The sequence below is a fragment of the Musca domestica genome, unplaced genomic scaffold, assembly GCF_030504385.1.
Source record: "Musca domestica strain aabys unplaced genomic scaffold, Musca_domestica.polishedcontigs.V.1.1 29, whole genome shotgun sequence".
NCBI classification, from domain to species: domain Eukaryota; kingdom Metazoa; phylum Arthropoda; class Insecta; order Diptera; family Muscidae; genus Musca; species Musca domestica.
The window spans coordinates 1,583,703-1,601,959 of NW_026712296.1; the positions used below are offsets into that span (position 1 = coordinate 1,583,703).

At 37.1% G+C, this 18,257-nt stretch overlaps 1 protein-coding gene across 1 annotated transcript in view; it reads left to right on the top strand.

Annotated features, from left to right (window-relative positions):
- The window catches only part of LOC101899310 (myb-like protein I), a 55,362-nt gene extending 40,157 nt beyond the window's left edge, over positions 1–15,205 (top strand). Inside the window, exon 5 of the mRNA XM_020037883.2 lies at positions 14,028–15,205. Within this exon, the coding sequence (XP_019893442.1) occupies positions 14,028–15,047 (1,020 nt within the window). The 3' untranslated portion in view covers positions 15,048–15,205. The remainder of the gene's footprint in view (positions 1–14,027) is intronic.
- The last annotated feature ends 3,052 nt before the right edge of the window (positions 15,206–18,257 follow it).

Below are 18,257 nucleotides of genomic sequence, written 5' to 3' on the forward strand. Positions count from 1 at the left end.
AAATACCAGATGGTACCATTTTAGAAGTTTAGTACCATTTTACATCTTTTCGTAACTTTTAAATTCGAATTTCCAAAAACTCTCTGGTACATCTGTCCTGAACTCCCTCATTGACTCTCATTCCAAATTTTAGCGCATTCCGTTTGTCCAAAGTATTCCATTTTTTGCACATTTGAGAACTTTCCGTAAACTATTAGTACAAATTTACAATTACCCAGCCTTATCACACGCTTAGGCACAAGACTGACCCTCGCGCAAAATTTCAAGATTCTAGCTTCGGCCGTTTCGATTGGACGTTTGTTCTCAGTTTCAGATTTTCAGTCAATCAGATATTTCACCACTCTTTTATAGATTACAAGTTACAACTGATATTCCCCAACTACATCTGATTTTGAATTCCTTTTCAAATCACTGTGCTGCCTGCCCTGCCTAAAAAACTAATGACAATGATAATCGCTTTGATGATGTGATACAGCTTGAAAAAAAATCATGTCAATATTCGCAAATATTTTTGTTCATGTGATTTTTTTCGGCACATCTCTTCCCATTTTTGTCTTTTTTTCCTTCTTATTCCTTTTTATGACCATAGCACATATGTGTGTATGTGTGTCTTCCCTCCCCCACAGCCTATGCTCAAGTATTTATTTGCAGCCCTCAAGTATAAATATCTATTTATTTGGTTGCGTGCTGTTTATTTTTTTTCATTCTGCTCTCTTCGATACACCCCCACCCCAAGCTGTTTTCTGTCAAACGCAGAGTTTATCTGTTTTTGATTTGCTTAAAGAATTAATGTCCTGGCATGCTGCTACGATGATGCCATCTATAATAAAATAAAATAAAAAAAACCTCATCATCAACAACAAAATCTGATAAGCAAACTCTCTGCTCAATGTGGAACATATTGCTGTGGCTGTTGTTGTTGTTGTTGTCGTTGGCAGGACAATATAAATAAAAAAAGCGTTTTATTTGCTTGACTGCATCTTAATGGAAATTTGTTTGATTTTCGATTCGGATTTTCGATGTTCGTGTGTGTGTGTGATCCTTGTTAGCTCTTCACATTGTTGTCTCTTTGGCAAATATGACAATATGTGAGGGGGGATTAACAGCAGTTTAAGACTTAATTTTTTTTGGTTAAAAAAATGGCAAGAAATGAAGGAGAAATACAGTATTTTAAGGAAGGAATATTAAAGAGTTCGTTGTCTCAGGACTTTGAGGTGCGAGAAATAGCGGATCAATATTTTCCATGATGGCTCCTGATCTAGGCTTGTTTTTACCCTAGACCAAATTGGGACTACATCGGATATTTGACCCGATTTCTATGATATATACAGGGTGAGACAAAAAACTGCAACAAAGACAAACGCCATAATTTTTACCCTTTTTTAATTTTATTAAATTAAAGCAAAAAATATCGGAAATAGCATCAAATTTTAGAATAAATTTAGATTTGTCCAAATTGGTCACCTTTGGCACGAATTATGGCCTTCAAACGGCAAATGCAACCATCACACGTTGTCCGAATGTTGCTCTGCGGTATTTTGACCCATTCCGGCGAAGCGCTTGCTTGAGGTATTTTTTAGTGCCAGCCTTGCTTTCCAAAATACTCCAGACACAATAATCCAACGGATTGGTATCCGCAGATTTTAGTGGCCATTGTGCGCTGGAAATAAAGCGAGGAACCTCATTTTGTAACCATTCTTGGGTGGCGCGGCCAAAATGTTTGTCCAAGGCTTTAATACACCCTCCAGAATATTTTCGCAATAATGTTCGGCATTTATTCGATGATCGATTAATACGAGCGGAGAGCGATCATCGGCTGTTATGGCGGCCCACACCATCACCATGGTCGGAACTTGAGTTCTGGTGGTCAACCGAATGAGCACATTCAGCTGACCTCTTTTACAAGTAAACACGATCATTTTGTTTGTTTACAAACTGCTGGACAACGAATGTTTTCTCATCGGAGAAACCCAAGTTCGGCAGTTCTCCACTTTCGGCCAAGCGAAGCAAGTCTTTAGCTATTTTCAGTCTATTTTCTTTCTGTTGCGGTGTAAGTTCTTGGACTCTTTCGCATTTCAATGGCTCTATCCCGAGCTCATTTTTCAATATTAGCCGAATGGAATATTGCGATATGTTCAGCTCATGAGCCATTTTTCGGCCACTGCGACGCGGGTTTCGATCAAGTCGCTTTTTTGTTTTCGAACCATTTCTGCTGATGTTGCTGTTTTCTTCCGTCCAATTCTTTGACGTCGGGTTACGCAACCAGTATAACGGTATCGAGTGACAGAGACAGAGTGCTCTAACAATAGCCACTTGTGGCTTTCCAGCCAAATATAAAGAAATCACACTATCACGCATAACTTTTTTTCTGGAATATTCTGACCAAAATGCTTTTGTACGCTTGCAAACAATATAATGAGCTGTGACTGGAGTAATTTTAACCGCTGTCGGACGAGTGGTTTGGAAATGACAGCAGCCTAAAATTTGTTGCAATTTTTCATCTCACCACATTTCCAAAACCACCTCTTTATCAAAACCCACCACAAGCAGAGACTCTAATAAAACATTTCAACATTCTAATCTTCACTTTTTCACCCCAAAACGTTTCCAAATTTAGTACCATTTAGTGAGTTCGAACACTCACTATACATTTTCAAGACCACCGCCACATATCAAACTTGCTTTCCAACCTTGAATCTCATACCAAAATTAAAATTTTAATTTTATCCGTTCCTATTAGAAGTTTAGTACCATTTTAGATCTTTTTGTAATCTTGAAGTTCGAATTTTCAGAAACCCTTTGGTGCTTCAATGACTCTTATTCTAAATTCTAAGCCATTCCGTTTGTCCAATACAGAGAATTCAATTCGTAACATTTTAGTACGTATTTTCAAAAGCCCCAGCTTAGCCCGGCAAAATTCCAGAATGCTAGCTTCTGCCGTTTCGTATTCATTCTCCACTTGCCCATGTTTTTACACACTTGAGCCTCCGAACTAAACTAAATATTTTATATTTTTTTCATTTCATTTTATTTTTAAATCAAAATTTGGGTCTGTTGCAAAAATGGTTTTGAAGGTCATTTCTGGTATTATTCAATTTTCAATTATAAGCCTTTTTCCATCTCCATATAACGAAATTTAGTACCTTTGTTTTGATGCAATGCCCAATCCACCACAACTTCGTATTCTCTGTAAAAGATTGATGCATAATTTATTTATTTAAAATGCCATCATTTTAATTTTATATGCCTTATTAATATCCCCTAAATAAATCATAACAATTACTCTCCTTTCCTAAAATCCATTTCCCTTTCCCTCCACCTCTTCATAAACTACTGCAGAGAATTGAGAAAAAAGAACCCAAACCCTAAGAAAAATAAAATCCCAACAAATGTTGCCAAGGTAAAACGTATGGCGTCTCTCTTTCTTTATCTTGGCAAAACCCCGAGCCAGGGACACACTTAAGTGACGAACCATTTAAATACTTCTTTCCCAAAGAGCAGGGGGTGAGGTGGGGGGGCTTTACGAAATATAAAGCACCACTCTTTTTGGCAATCATAAAAACAATTAAATTATTATAAGTTGGTGTAACATATTTAACTGACACATTATTGCCGTTAACGTTCTCGGCCCTGCAGCAACTTGGAATCTAATCCACTCCACCCTCATGCGTTGAAAGCAACCCTCATTTGTTGGTGATGTTGTCTCCCCTTCATTCGCGTCTGATGGAAATGAAAGGCAAACTAACAAATTGTTTTTCCGGAAAACTGGAGTGCTTAGACAAAAAAAGAAAGAAAGAAACAAAAACATAAAAGTATCAACTGACTTCATGACTTTTCCCGAGGGCGATGGGGGAAGAACCAAGTGAAGGTGGCCAAGTATGCAGGGAATGTGGCGTCAGGCAGGCAGCCTGTTCAATCCCCGGAACATATGTTTCACTAATGAGTCTCTAAATACATTTCTGGCCCTGATGATTCGAGGAATGTTTGTTTGGGGTAAACACTTTCACAGATTTTTTTCGTTTTTTTTTTCGCTTTGCTTGTTTGCCTGTCACCAAGTGCAGAGCATGGGAAAAGCGCCTTGGGCGCCACCACACACAAAATAGAGGGTTGAAATTGCCTGGCTAAATTGCCCAGCATCCATTGTGAATAGTCTAAAGTGAATTGTTTAGTTTTGGTGATGATGGTTTGGAATGTTATTCGATATTGTGCACACACACACGCACTCACACACAGATAGACAAACACACACTTACTCACTTAGTTTAGTATCTGCCAAATAGAAATTTAAATAGTGTCTGGGGACTAACTTTTTTTTGAGGGGGGATGAGTTGTTAAATGGTTTACGTTAAGGACCACAAATAAATGCTCACACACACACATGCACACTCTCATATATGTGGGTGTTTGTTAAGAACGTGTGTATTTGTATAGTTGGCATTTTGTGGGTAAATATTTAATAATAAATTTGCAGGAAATGTATGCAGGTTATATTTGCAACGAAAGGAAGTCCACAAATAATGAATTAATTTAGTTTAGTTTTGAGAAATATCTCTGCCACGCCCACATAATCTATGATTTCTTATACCCTACGATGGTGTGAAAGGTATTCTTAGCTTAATCAGGGCAAACAGTTTGCAACAGCTCAACATATTGGTCCTAGACTTAGCATTTGGTGTAAGGATCATCATATCTCGACGACCTGAGCTAAATCGATTTATTTCGTCCATTTGTCCAATTTAATTTATAATCGAACTACAAAAGACAGTTACGGCTTAACCTCACGAAAGTCAGGTTTAGGGTCAGAATATAAGCCAAAAATTTTGGGAGATGTGCGCAAAGTATTTGTGGAATTAAACTAACCAAAAACGGATTTTCCTAAAACGGATTTGCCATAAAATTACACAAAATTTTAAGAGAAAATCCGGCATATTATGAAAACAGAGCTAAAGAGAGAAGACACTTATATCGACCTTTTGAAAGTTTACATCGTAAAGTAACATAATTGAAGGAGGCCCATTTCGTCCCTCTACAATATTTTTTGAAATTTTCGAATTAAGAATCTTTGGACTTCTTACCTTTTAGGTATATAGCGTCTTTGGCAATATTGCAGAAAAAACACGAGAGTTCTTTTGAGCCTTGCCAAATGATCTTTTTGGGTACTTCTTCCAAAATAGCAAGCATACAAACGCATTTTTGTGAGAATTTTCCATAAAAAAAGTTATTCGTGATGGAATTGAAGCGTGAGAGTGTGATATCTTTATATTTGGCTGGAAAACCACAAGTGGCTATCGGTAGAGCACTCAAGCATTTAAATGTGAATAAATCTTTTGTGTCTCGTACCACCACTCGTTACCGTGATATTGGTAGCGTAGCCCGACGTCAAGGAAGTGGACGGAAGAAAACAGCAACATCAGCAGAAATGGTTGAATGGTTGAAGAAGCGACTTGATCGAAACCCGCGTTGCAGAGACCGAAATGGCTCGTGAGCTGAACTTATCGCAATATTCCATTCGGCAAATATTGGAAAATGAGCTCGGGGTAATGCCATTGAAATTCCAAAAAGTGCAAAAACTTACACCGCAACAGAAAGAAAAATAGACTCAAAAGAGCTAAAGTGTTGTTTCGCTTGGACGAAAGTTGTTAACTGTCGAATTTGGTTTCCTCCGATGAGAAAACATTCCTTGTCCCGCAGTTTGTAAATAAAATAATCGTGTTTACTTGCCAAACAGTTCAGCTGAAAATGTGCACCTTCGGTTGGCCACCAGAACTCAAGCGCCGGCCATGGTGATGGTGTAGGCCTCCATAACAATCGATGGTCGCTCTCCGCTCGTAGTAGTCGACCGTGATATCAGAATAAATGCCGATATTATCGCGAAAATATTCTAGAGGTTTATTAAAGCCTTGGGCACGCAAACATTTTGGCCGCAGACCTTGGACATCCCAACAGGACCATCGCACTCAGCACGCGCCACCCAAGAATGGTTACAATAAATTGAGGTTCCTCGCTTCATTTCCAGTGCACAATGGCCACCAAAATCTCCGGATACCAATCCGTTGGACTATTGTGTCTGGAGTATTTTGGAAAGCAAGGTTGGCACTAAAAAATACCAAAGTGCAGATCACCTCAAGCAACCGCTTCGCCGGGAATGGGCCAAAATACCGCAGAGCAACATGTGACGTATCATTGGCCGTTTCAAGACCATAATTCGAGCCAATGGTGACCAATTCGAACAAATATAAACTTATTTCAAAATTTGATGCTTTTTCCGACATTTTTTGATTTCATTCATTAAATTAAAAAAAAGAAGTAAAAAGTTCGGCCGGGCCTCAACCATCTGAAACGAATTTGGCAATTCTCAAAAAAAAAAATTAAATAAAATAAAATCCGTTAAAAATTCTGTTAAAATCTTAGAAATACCGAATGTAGCTGTTATATTAGGTGTCAATACGACGACATGGACATGCATAGGTATCTTTTGTCACAAGCCATTATAATATCCAAATGCGAAACTTAGACAAAAATTGGGGATTAATGTCGCTAAAATCATCAAAATGCCGAATATCGGGAGGGGGCTATACAAAGACGTGGACCTGCAAAGACAATTTTCTGTCTTAGACTGTAGTATCCATTTCGGACTTCAAATACGAAATTCGAAACAAAAGCGGAGAATAATGTCGCTAAAATCATCAAAATATCGATTATCGGGAGGTGCGAAGACGTGGACCTGCACAGATAATCTCCTGTCATAGGCTGTATCACCCATTACGAACATCAAATACCAAATTTGAAACAATTCCGATGAATATTGTCGCTAAAATCATCAAAACACCGAATATCGGGAGGTACCGTTATATGGGGGCTATACCAAAACGTGGACCTACATGGCCCATATTTAATACCAAAAGTCCTGCAGACATAATATACATTTTAGTAAAATTTTACCTACTTCAATTCGTTCGGAAGCTAGAGTGATTTCCACAGACGGACGGACATCGCTATATCGCTGTGGGGTCTAAAATGTATATTTCAAGGTGTTACAAACGGAATGACAAACTTAATATACCCTCCATACTATGGTGAAGGGTATAAAAATTGAAAAATTGTGGCGTTTGTCTTTGTTGCAGTTTTTTTATTTCACCCTGTACTATATAAAGCGTTTCCTTTAAGATAACAAATTGTGTGAAGCGCCTTAAGGTATGTTATAAAAATGCTTTACTTAAATGCAGAAAAGGTAGCTTTACATATGATTCTAACATTATATGTATCCTAGTCTTCACTAGGATTTTGGGTTATAGAACTACATGCAGTAATAATTAGTTAGAATGGCTAGAAATTGTTGGGTTATCATACACACCTAAATGTAAACCACTCAAATAAAATATACAGCTCACCTGTTCAGGTTATAAAATGTGAAAATAACCAACTTTCTTGTTTTTTATTTTATTTTCCCCAGTGCTGGAGTGTATTATGAGGTACCGTTCGACCAAATTTTGAACCATTCTTCTCCTTCTGTTCACCCAAAATGTTCTCATTAAACTTTGAGACTATTTGTCCTCATTCATTTGTCCGTTCAAGCGGAAACATCAGCTTAACACCCTCATCGAAAACTAAGAATGGACACACTTTTCTTTTTATTCTCACCCAAGTATTAGAAAGTAATAAAGCGTAAAATTGTATACACTGCTAAGTCTTTGGTAAATAAGTAAATAAATGGTTTTGCTGGTTTTTAATACTTTTCAATCGAAACTTAAGCGTGTGGAGCATTCCGCCACCCTCTCTCTCCCTCTCGCCGGCGTCGCACACTAACACGTGCCATTGCTTGGCTTAGGGCCAATTTAGTTGTGTCGGAACGATTTGTTTCCTTGGCTAATGGATGTTTTTACTTCCGGTCATTGAAATGTTACGCCCTGTGGTATTCGCCAGCGTCAAACCGCAGAGATTCTTAAAACATAAACACAAACAAAGCGGAGTAATCTGCAGGCAGGCAGACGATAGCCAGTCATTGCAGCATCATTAGATTTGCTGGCAAAAACAGTCGCATGGAACCAGTCAGGCAGCCCTTCAGCCACTCATTTAGAAACTTTAACGTTCCTTCGTACGTGCAAAGCTTTTCTGCTAAGTTTTCAGAAATTTCACCCCATTGTTATGCTTGTCATTTGTTGTTGTTGTTGCTGCTGTTGTGCTAACGACACAATCGGTAAATTGAAATAATAAGCCAAGGCGGCGATAAGATTAATGATTATGGCTTTTATGCTGCTACGACCGGCCTCCTTCATTTTTCCCACAAAAGGACTTCTCGGCATGCCGGGCTTTTCCATGTCTTTGTTTTGGTTGTATGGCGACGGCGGCGGTGGCGGCAATGTGGACAAGATGTGAATGTGAGGATGTGTTTCTCTCTCTCTCTCTCTTATTCTTGCCTAGTGGCAGTGCAATGGTAGGTGGGTGGGTACTGTTACTGATGATGATGTCTGTTTTTGATTGAAATTAATTATAAAGTGTGCAATTTAGTGTAATTTTATTGTATATTATGTGGACTTAAGTTTTATGGGGACTCTTGCAAGTTGTTGGGGGTATTGTTTTCTAGTTTTTTACTCGGGAAAAAGTTGCTTGTGTTCGACGGAAATTGTTGAAGAAATTTTTCACACGTTTAGGCAGAAATTCTCATTGTTCGCCAGAAATATACATTTTTGTCACCCTAAATAATGGGCTTAATATAAGTGGTTCGTATCTCCGTCCCTTGAAATCAATATGTATCATGTAATTGATTTTTATAACCTACACCAGGTCGCATTTATTATCCGATTGAGATGAAATTTGTTTGGCTCAAATTGGTAAGACTCGTTTAAAATTCAGATATAGCTTCCATATATGTCTTCAACCGATTTCGGGTTAATTTTGCACCAAATGGCCAATATTAATTTAAATGATCAGAGTTTTGGCACATCCGACCGAATTCAGTCTAGGAGCAAGTACATCAAATTTGGTGTAAATCGGTTCAGATATAGCTTAGTCTCCCATATATGGTCGTAAAAACCCTCACATTCGTAATATACATTCGACAACAATGATATTTTGTATCAGATATCTTATGAGCTCGGAAGTTTTGAATATAGATCCCATATATATCCTTAATCCGACGTTATCTATCCTTAATCGAGACGTACGTTTCCACTTGATGGAACCCGGATATATATTTTTATACCTTCCACCATAGTATGGAGGGTATATTAAGTTTGTCATTCCGTTTGTAACACCTCGAACAATACATTTTATACCCCACAAAGGATATATACTCTTGGTCGGCATAAAATTCTATGTCGATTTGGCGATGTCCGTCCGTCCGTCTGTCTGTCCGTTCGTCTGTGAAAATCACTCTAGCTTCCGAACGAAATAAAGTAGATTGATAAAACTTTACTAAAATGTATATTATATCTGCAGGACTTTTGGTATTGAAAATGGGCCATATAGGTCCACGTTTTGGTATAGCACCCATATAATGGTACCTACCTATTTTCAGTATTTTGAAGATTTAAGCGACATTTTTCACAGGAATTGTTTTAAATTTCGTATTTAAAGTTCGTATCCATTACATACATACAGCTATACTATGCTCCGGAATTGTTTCAAAGTCGCTTCGCTTGGCCGAAAGTGGTGAACTGCCGAATTTGGTTTTCTCCGCTCCGATGAGAAAACATTCGTTGTCCAGCAGTTTGTAAAAAGTCGGGCGGGGCCGACTATATGATACCCTACACCACTACGCATATTTAGTAGAGCTCTCGTAAAAAGGTTTATAGAGGGCATTTCATTTATGTACGAAAATTCAGGTGATTTGGTCTGATATTGACCATTTAGTGCACAATTAACCTGAAATATATATATATATATATATATATATATATATATATATATATATATATATATATATATATATATATATATATATATATATATATATATATATATAGTGAGGGACTTAAAGACCAAATCGGATGAAAGATATATATGGGAGCTATAGCTATATCTGAACCGATTTTCTTCAAATTTGATATACTTGCTTCTAGGCCGAACTCGGTTGGGTGTGCCAAAATTCAGGTAATTTGGACTGATAGTGGACATTTGGTGCACATTTAACCCGAAATCGGATGAAGATATATATGGGAGCTATATCTAAATTTGATCCGATTCTCACCAATTTCAATAGGGTTCGTCCTTGGGCCAAAAAAATATTGTTTGGAAAATTTCATCTCAATCGGACAATAAATGAGACCTGCATTTTGTTCACAAGAATACATGGACAGACGGACGGACGGACGGACGGACAGACGGACTGATATGCATAAATCGACTCAGAAAGTGATTCTATGAAGGTTCTCAAAAGTAACTATGGGTCTATCTCGTTTCCTTCTGCATGTTACAAACAAATGCACAAAGACATAATACCCTTACACTATGTGGTGTAGGGTATAAATATTCTGGAGGGTGTATTAAGGCCTTGGGCACGCAAACATTTTACCCGCAGGCCTTGGATATTCCAATAGGACTGAGCACTCAGCACGTGCCACCCAAGAATGGTTACAAAATAGGGTTCCTCGCTTCATTACCAGCGCACAATGGCCACCAAAATCTCCGGATACCAATCCGTTGGGCTATTAAGTCTGAAGTATTTTGGAAAGCAAGGTTGGCACTAAAAAATATCAAAGTGTCGATCACCTCAAGCAACCGCTTCGCCGGGAATGGGATAAAATAACGCAGAGCAACATTCGGGCAGCGTGTGACGGTTTCATTGGCCGTTTGAAGGCCATAATTCGTGCCAAAGGTGACCAATTCGAACAAATCTAAACTTATTCTAAAATTTGATGTTATTTCTGACATTTTTGCTTTCATTCAATAAAATTTAAAGAAAAAGAAAGTGTAAAAATTATGGCGTTTGACTTTGTTGCAGTTTTTTATCTCACCCTGTATATCTCATGACTTAGTTCTATATGTTATACTTTCTTCTGCTTTCTTATTCTAATCCCCTAACAATACTCTCCATACAACATCAACATTTTTGTATACACAGAATAATTTATCCTTATCCGCATTTAAATATCCTATTTTCATACTAACCCATGAATAGTTTATCCCCGAATATCATACTCACATCAAAACAGAGAAATTAATTTCAAGTGTTAAAAGTCCTGCTGTGTACCATCTTTGCAAATAACACCCGTCTCTAAACTGCTGGAAACAGGCACTGATAGCCAGGCAACAAAACAGTAACCAAATATAACAACAAAAACAGATAATGTTCCCCCCTAAGCCATCATCACTTCGTATAATATCTCTGGACTTCCGCACTATGTTGCCTGGAAAATAATATAACTTTTCCCAAATACCTTTTTAACTTCGTCTATACCCAAGTCAACACTACTCCTGGAGTCTTATCATGCCGTAGCATATCTCTCACACTGTGAGGCCACCTTCCTAACTCCACACTTTGGAAAGTGCATGCACAATAATTCAAAAACAGTTACGGCCAAAAGTTGCCGCCTTTGCTCGTAGCTGTCAGTCACACACACACACACACACACACACACTCGCAGCCTCGTTGTATCTTTCTCAAATGGTATTCTGGCTTTCTTGTTGTTTAAGTTTTAGTGTAACACACACACACAGTTGCTGGCTTTAATTTATCTCTTTCTCAGCCGGCAGGTCCTTTGCACCCGTTCTTTCTTTCTCTCTCTCTCTCTACTCAATGTTTTCTTGTAGTTGTTGTCGACAAACTTTAAGGCCATGCTATGGAACGATTGTATCAAATAATAATTTGTATCTGCTCTGCAATCAATTTGCAACAAATTATTCTTGTTTTTCTTATTTCCTCGTTGCTGTTGCCTTTCTCCGACAAAGACGACCAATGATTTTAAATTGAGTTTGAGAAGGACATTGATGTTGCCTGCATGGCCGGAGAGTAGTGATTGAAGGATGTCTGGCAGTGATGTTATGACCAGACATGTTTGCCTTACAACGAAAAAAGGGTTTGAAATGGGCAAAGTTTTCTTTGAATATTTAATTGAAACCTAGTTGAGTGCGGATGTTGGAGGTATGGGGTTGATTGTGGCCAACCAACATCATGCAGTGGTCAAGAGCATCTTTGTAAAATTTTTAGGAATAGGTTTAGAGATGATTTTATGTTTTATTTATATATTTTTTTAAGGATTTTTAGTGTTGTTTAAGTATTGTGCTTTTAAAAGACCATACATTCGTCGATAAATAATAATACATTTATTATTGATTTGCAGCGAATTGGGAAAATTATTATATTGCTACAAAATAAACAAGGTTTTTCATTAACAGAAATTAATGATATTTTTCAGGGTAACTCTTGAAAATACAAATTTCTTTCGTTCAAAGACTTACAATGAAATTCGATCTAGAATAATTCTTCCTTTAGCGTTTTTCCCAAAATATGAATTATAAAGGGAGACTTTGACTTGGCTTGAAAATGTATTAAAATAGCAGTAAACAAGTTAGAAAATATCAGTCGGTTTGAAGACAAATGTATACCCTTAGCCAATGTTCGATTATTTAAATATATTTTGACTTCTGTTATGATTATTCAAATTGTTGACCCTCTGTGGAGTAGGTTCCAAAAGAATGGGCCAATATTGTTCATTTCGTATCGGACCTAAATAAATACGATATAAATATTGCGACATGCCAGGTGTGGTCTATATCGGTAACTTCATCATAAAATCCATATACATCCCAAGTTTCTGGTAGAGGGTAAAAAATGTTTGTATGTGTGAAATTTGAAGAGGGTTGAATGTTTATTTGGCTTACTTCGAGCGTTTGGTTTATCAAAATATTGAACCCTATGGAGGGAGGTACCAAAAGAGATGGTATGATCTCTACCATTTTTATAAGATATCTTGTGCTGATGGAAATATTGAGATCTGCCAAGTCTGAATGGAATCGGATGATAATTCCGCGTTTTATGAGCTCCTCCCCTTTGTGCGGGAGGTACCAGAAAAAGAGGACCGATATATGCCACCAGACATTGAGTTAGTGGAAATAATGGGACGTGTGTAATGTAAAGAGAAACGTATACTTATTTCGGATTTTATGATCGTTTTGGTTATTCAAAATTTTGATCCTTTGTGGGGGAGGTACCAGAAGGAATGCTCCGATCTCTACCGTCCTTATTACATATCCTGTGTTGAAAGAAATATTTAGATGTGCCAAGTCTAAATGGAATTGGGTGTTAGTTTCGCCTTTTATGAGCTTAATGTATATTCATAATTTCGACCTTTTGTGAGGAAGGTACCAGAAGGAGTAGACCGATATGTTCCGTCTTTACACCAGATCTTGGGTTCATAAAAACATTAGGATGTGTGAAATTTGAAGACAATCGAACTCTTACATCACATTTTATAAGAGTTGTAATTATTCAAAATTTTGACCATTTGTGGGGGAGGTACTTGATGGAGTGGGCCGATATTGTCCATTTTCGCACCTGACCTTGTTTGGAGATTTTTGAATAAATTCCCATAATGTACAGAGTTTTGACGTCCCTAGAACCCATAGTAGAATTTGAATACACGTGTCTTTGATTTTTATCTCTTCTATTATAATCTGCTGGATTTTACCTGTAATTATTTGTTTGTGTTACACTGTGTTATGGTCTTTAAAAAAATTCACGATTATTGTCCTTCAAAAATATTTTTAAAAATCCACGATTATTGTCCTTCAAAAATATTTTTAAAAATTCTTGATTATTTTCCTTGAAAAATATTTTTAAAAAATGCACGATTTTTGTCTCCAAATATATTTTTAAATTACCTTGATAGTCTTTCAAAAATATTTAAAAAAATCTTCGACTATAGCACTCATAATTCAGAAAATATGAAGTCATTCAAAATTTTTTTTCAAAAATTTACGAATATAGCTCAGATAATCCTAAAAAAAATATTTTCACTTTCACTGACACATCTCTAAAAGTTTCAAACCTTTTGACTAACTTCCATTTTTTCTCCCATTTCTTTCAGGTTAAAATATGGTTTCAAAATCGCCGCATGAAATGGCGCAACTCCAAGGAACGTGAACTCTTGGCCAGTGGCGGATCACGCGATCAAACATTGCCCAATAAAAATAATCCCAATCCCGATTTGTCCGATGCCAAGTGTGATCGTCCTCTCACTCCCTTGTCGCCGCTGCAAATGTCCCCAGATCATTCACACAATATAATGTCATCGCCGCTGCAATCACCCGACAATTCCAAAGATGAATTACAACAAAGATCCACCGCTTCAACACCAAAACCTGCCAATTCTCCAAATAGCATGCAATCGCCACCACCAACTTCGGCAGCATCATCTCAGTCCGGTAATTTGAATATGCATAATTTGCCACAGCCCCTTACTAGTCTTGGACCATCTGCCGGATCTTTTGGTTCAAATCTACATCAACTGTCATCGCCTCCACCACTTCTGACCGTGGCCAAATTACCCACCCAACATGATCAATCATCGACTTCAACATCGAATGCCTCATCACCACCCAGTGGTTGTGGTGGAGGAGGTGGTGGTGCTGGTGGCGGCGGCGGTCTCATGCCCATGACCAGTGCCGAATTCCAGGCCAAAATCAATGCTGAGATGCACAAACATTTGGTGGCGGCCGATTTGAAAATGAAACTGGAATCAACGCTCAATGAGGCCAAACAAAGACGCATGAACATGTTGAGCATCAGTAGTAGTGGAGGTGGTGGTGCTGGTCCCGATGCAATTCACCACATGACCCTGCATCCAGGGCATCCATTCTTTGCCATGCAACATCACTTGCAGCAGCAGCAACATCAGCTACAACATTCCTCCCACAACCAACATGGACCGCCTTCTTCTGGACATCTAACTGCGGGGCAGCATTTTGCCCACCACCAACATCAGCAACTGCAGCAGCAACAACAACAGCAACAGCATCAATTTCAAAATTCAGAATTTATGAAAATGTACTACGACGACTATGACGAATCGAATTCCGACAGCGATGAGGAGATCAGTGTAACGTGACCGCCCTAAATCGAAGCAAGTCGAGCATTAACCCCTAATCAGGGTATAACTTATTTTTTAATATTTTGTAAATATTTAGCATTAAGTTCAGCTGTGTATTTAAGTATTTATCATTAATAATTATTTATTTATTTAATCATTCGATCAGTTTTATAAGGTAAGCCTTTTTATTAAAAAAAATTCAATATTTAAATTTTAATGAAGACGAATTGTAAAAAAATATTTATTAAACTATTATAAACCAAGTATGTAAACTTCGAATTATTTAATAAAACAAACACTTTTTTCGAATTTAATTAAAATTTAGTATAAATTTGGTGGAGATGTAAAAAAATAACAAGTAAAAAAGCTGTAAGTTCGGCCGGGCCGAACTTTTAATACCCTCCACCATTTGGTAAAAATTTGGCAATTTCCAAAAAATAAAACCCGTTAAAAATTCTGTTAAAATCTTAAAAATACCGAATGCTTATACGACAACGTGGGCCTGCATACGCAACTTTTGTCATAAATTATTACAATATTTAAATGCGAAACTTGAAGAAAAATCTGTTTATAATGTAGTTAAAATCGTCAAAATATCGAATATGGGGGTACCGTTATATGGGGGCTATACGAAGACGTGGACCTGCACAGACAATTTTCTGGCATGGGCTGAAGTATCCATTACGAACTTCACAAACGAAATTTGAAACAATCCCTGTAAATAACGTCGCTAAAACCATTAAAATACCGAATATCGGGGGGTGGGGGTACCGTTATATAGAGGCTATATGAAGACGTGAACCTACATGGCTCATTCTTTGACTTTGGATGAAGTATCCATTACGAACTTCAAATACCAAATTTGAAACAATTCCGGTAAACAATGTCGCTAAAATCATCAAAAAACCGAATATCGGGGGGTACCGTTATATGGGGGCTACAGGAAGACGAGGACCTGCACAGATAATTTTCTGTCTTAGGCTGTAGCATCCATTGCAAACTTCAAATGCCAATTTTGAAATAATTCCGGTGAATAATGTCGCTAAAATCATCAAAATACCGAATATCGGGAGGTACCGTTATATGGGGGCTATATGATAACTTGGACCTACATGGCCCATTTACGAACTTAACCTGCCTACTGGGAAAAAATACATGCGTGCAAAATTTTAGCCTTCTATCTCAACTTGTTCGAAAGATAGCGTGATTACAACAGACAGACAGACAGACGGACAGACGGACATGGCTAAATCGTCTTAGAATTTTACGCTGATCAAGAATATATATACTTTGTTGGGTCTGATATGAATATTTCGAGGAGTTACAAACGGAATGATAAAATTAATATACCCTCCATAGTATGGTGGAGGCTATAAAAACAAATATAAAATCTCATAAAAAACTTATCAATTTTAGGTCCGGTGCGAAAAAGACACTATCGGCCCACACTCTCTTCTTCCTCCCTCAAAAAAATTTAAGAATTTTGAAATTAAATAACATCGCACAATCGAATATTTTTGCTAGTGCTAAATCAAGCGAAGAAATAGAATATATCTGTCCACTGCACAAAAGTTCAAAATTCTCAAAAAAATATACAAATATCTCATTTGATGCGGAGTAAGTACCGAATGTAGTGCGAATTTGTCATCTACAGGGTGTGATGAAAAAACTGCAACCAACTTCAGACTGCGGTCATTTCTAAGTTCCTCCGACACACCGACAGCTGTTAAAATTATTCCAGTGACAGCTCATTATAATGTTTACAAGCGTACAAAAGCATTTTGGTGAGAATTTTCCAGAAAAAAAGTTATTCGTGATGGAGTTCAAGCGTAATAGTGTAATTTCCTTATATTTGGCTGGAAAACCACAAGTGGCTATCGTTAGAGCACTCCACCATTTAAATGTGAATAAATCTTTTGAGTCTCGTACCATCGCTCGTTACCGTGATACTGGTAGAAAGTGGACGGAAGAAAACGGCAGAATCAGCAGAAATGGTTCGAAGAGTAAAAAAGCGACTTGATCGAAACCCACGTCGCAGTGGCCGAAAAATGGCTAGTAAACTGAACATATCGCAATATATATGAGCTCGGGGTAAAACCATTGAAATTCCAAAAAGTGCGAGAAGTTATACCGCAACAGAAAGAAAATGGACTCAAAGAGCTTAAGAGTTACTTTGCTTGCTTGGAAAGCAAGGTTGACACTAAAAAATTCCAAAGTGTCGATCACCTCAAGCAAACGCTTCGTCGGGAATGGGCCAAAATACCGCAGAGCAATATTCGGACAGCGTGACGGTTTCATTGGCCGTTTTTGAAGGTTTCATTGAAGGCTATAATTCGTGCCAAAGGAGACCAATTCCAATTATTCTAAAATTTCATTCAAAAAAATTTAAAAAAAGTAAAAACTATGGAGTTTAAATTTGTAGCAGATTTTTTATCTCACCCTGTATTGTGCATAAAACTAGATATAAATGTTCGATGTTCTTATAATTTTGCCCATACCAATATTTTTATCTGTATTATATGAAGTATGAAAATGGAATGCTTCGGACGACTCTGGTGAACGAAAATATCTTCTTACGCACGCACATTTTAACATTTTCTAAAAATGATCACATATCTCATACAACGTGAAGGAACTAACCAATATAGTCCAAACCTGACACGTCGAAATATTTATACACATTTATTTAGGTCCGATACGAAATGGACAATATTGGGCCATTCCTTGGGAGCCTATACCAAAGAGGGTCAACAATTTGAATAATCATAACAGAAGTCAAACTATATTTAAATAATCGAATATTGGCTGAGGGTAAACATCTGTTTGCAAGCCGACTGATACTTTTTAACTTGATTATGTTATTACAAGGGGATTAGCGCTATTTTCCAAAAATAAAAAACTAGAAATTAAAATATGAATATATATATATATATATATATATATATATATATATATATATATATATATATATATATATATATATATATATATATAAATATATATATATATATATATATATATATATATATATATATATATATATATATATATATATATATATATATATATATATATATATATAGTAGCTATATCTAAATCTGATTATCACCAATTTCAATGGGATTCATCCTTGAGCCAAACAAATATTGTTTGGAAAATTTCATCTCAAGCGGATAATAAATGCGACCTGCGTTCACAAGAATACGTGGACAGACGAACTGACATGCA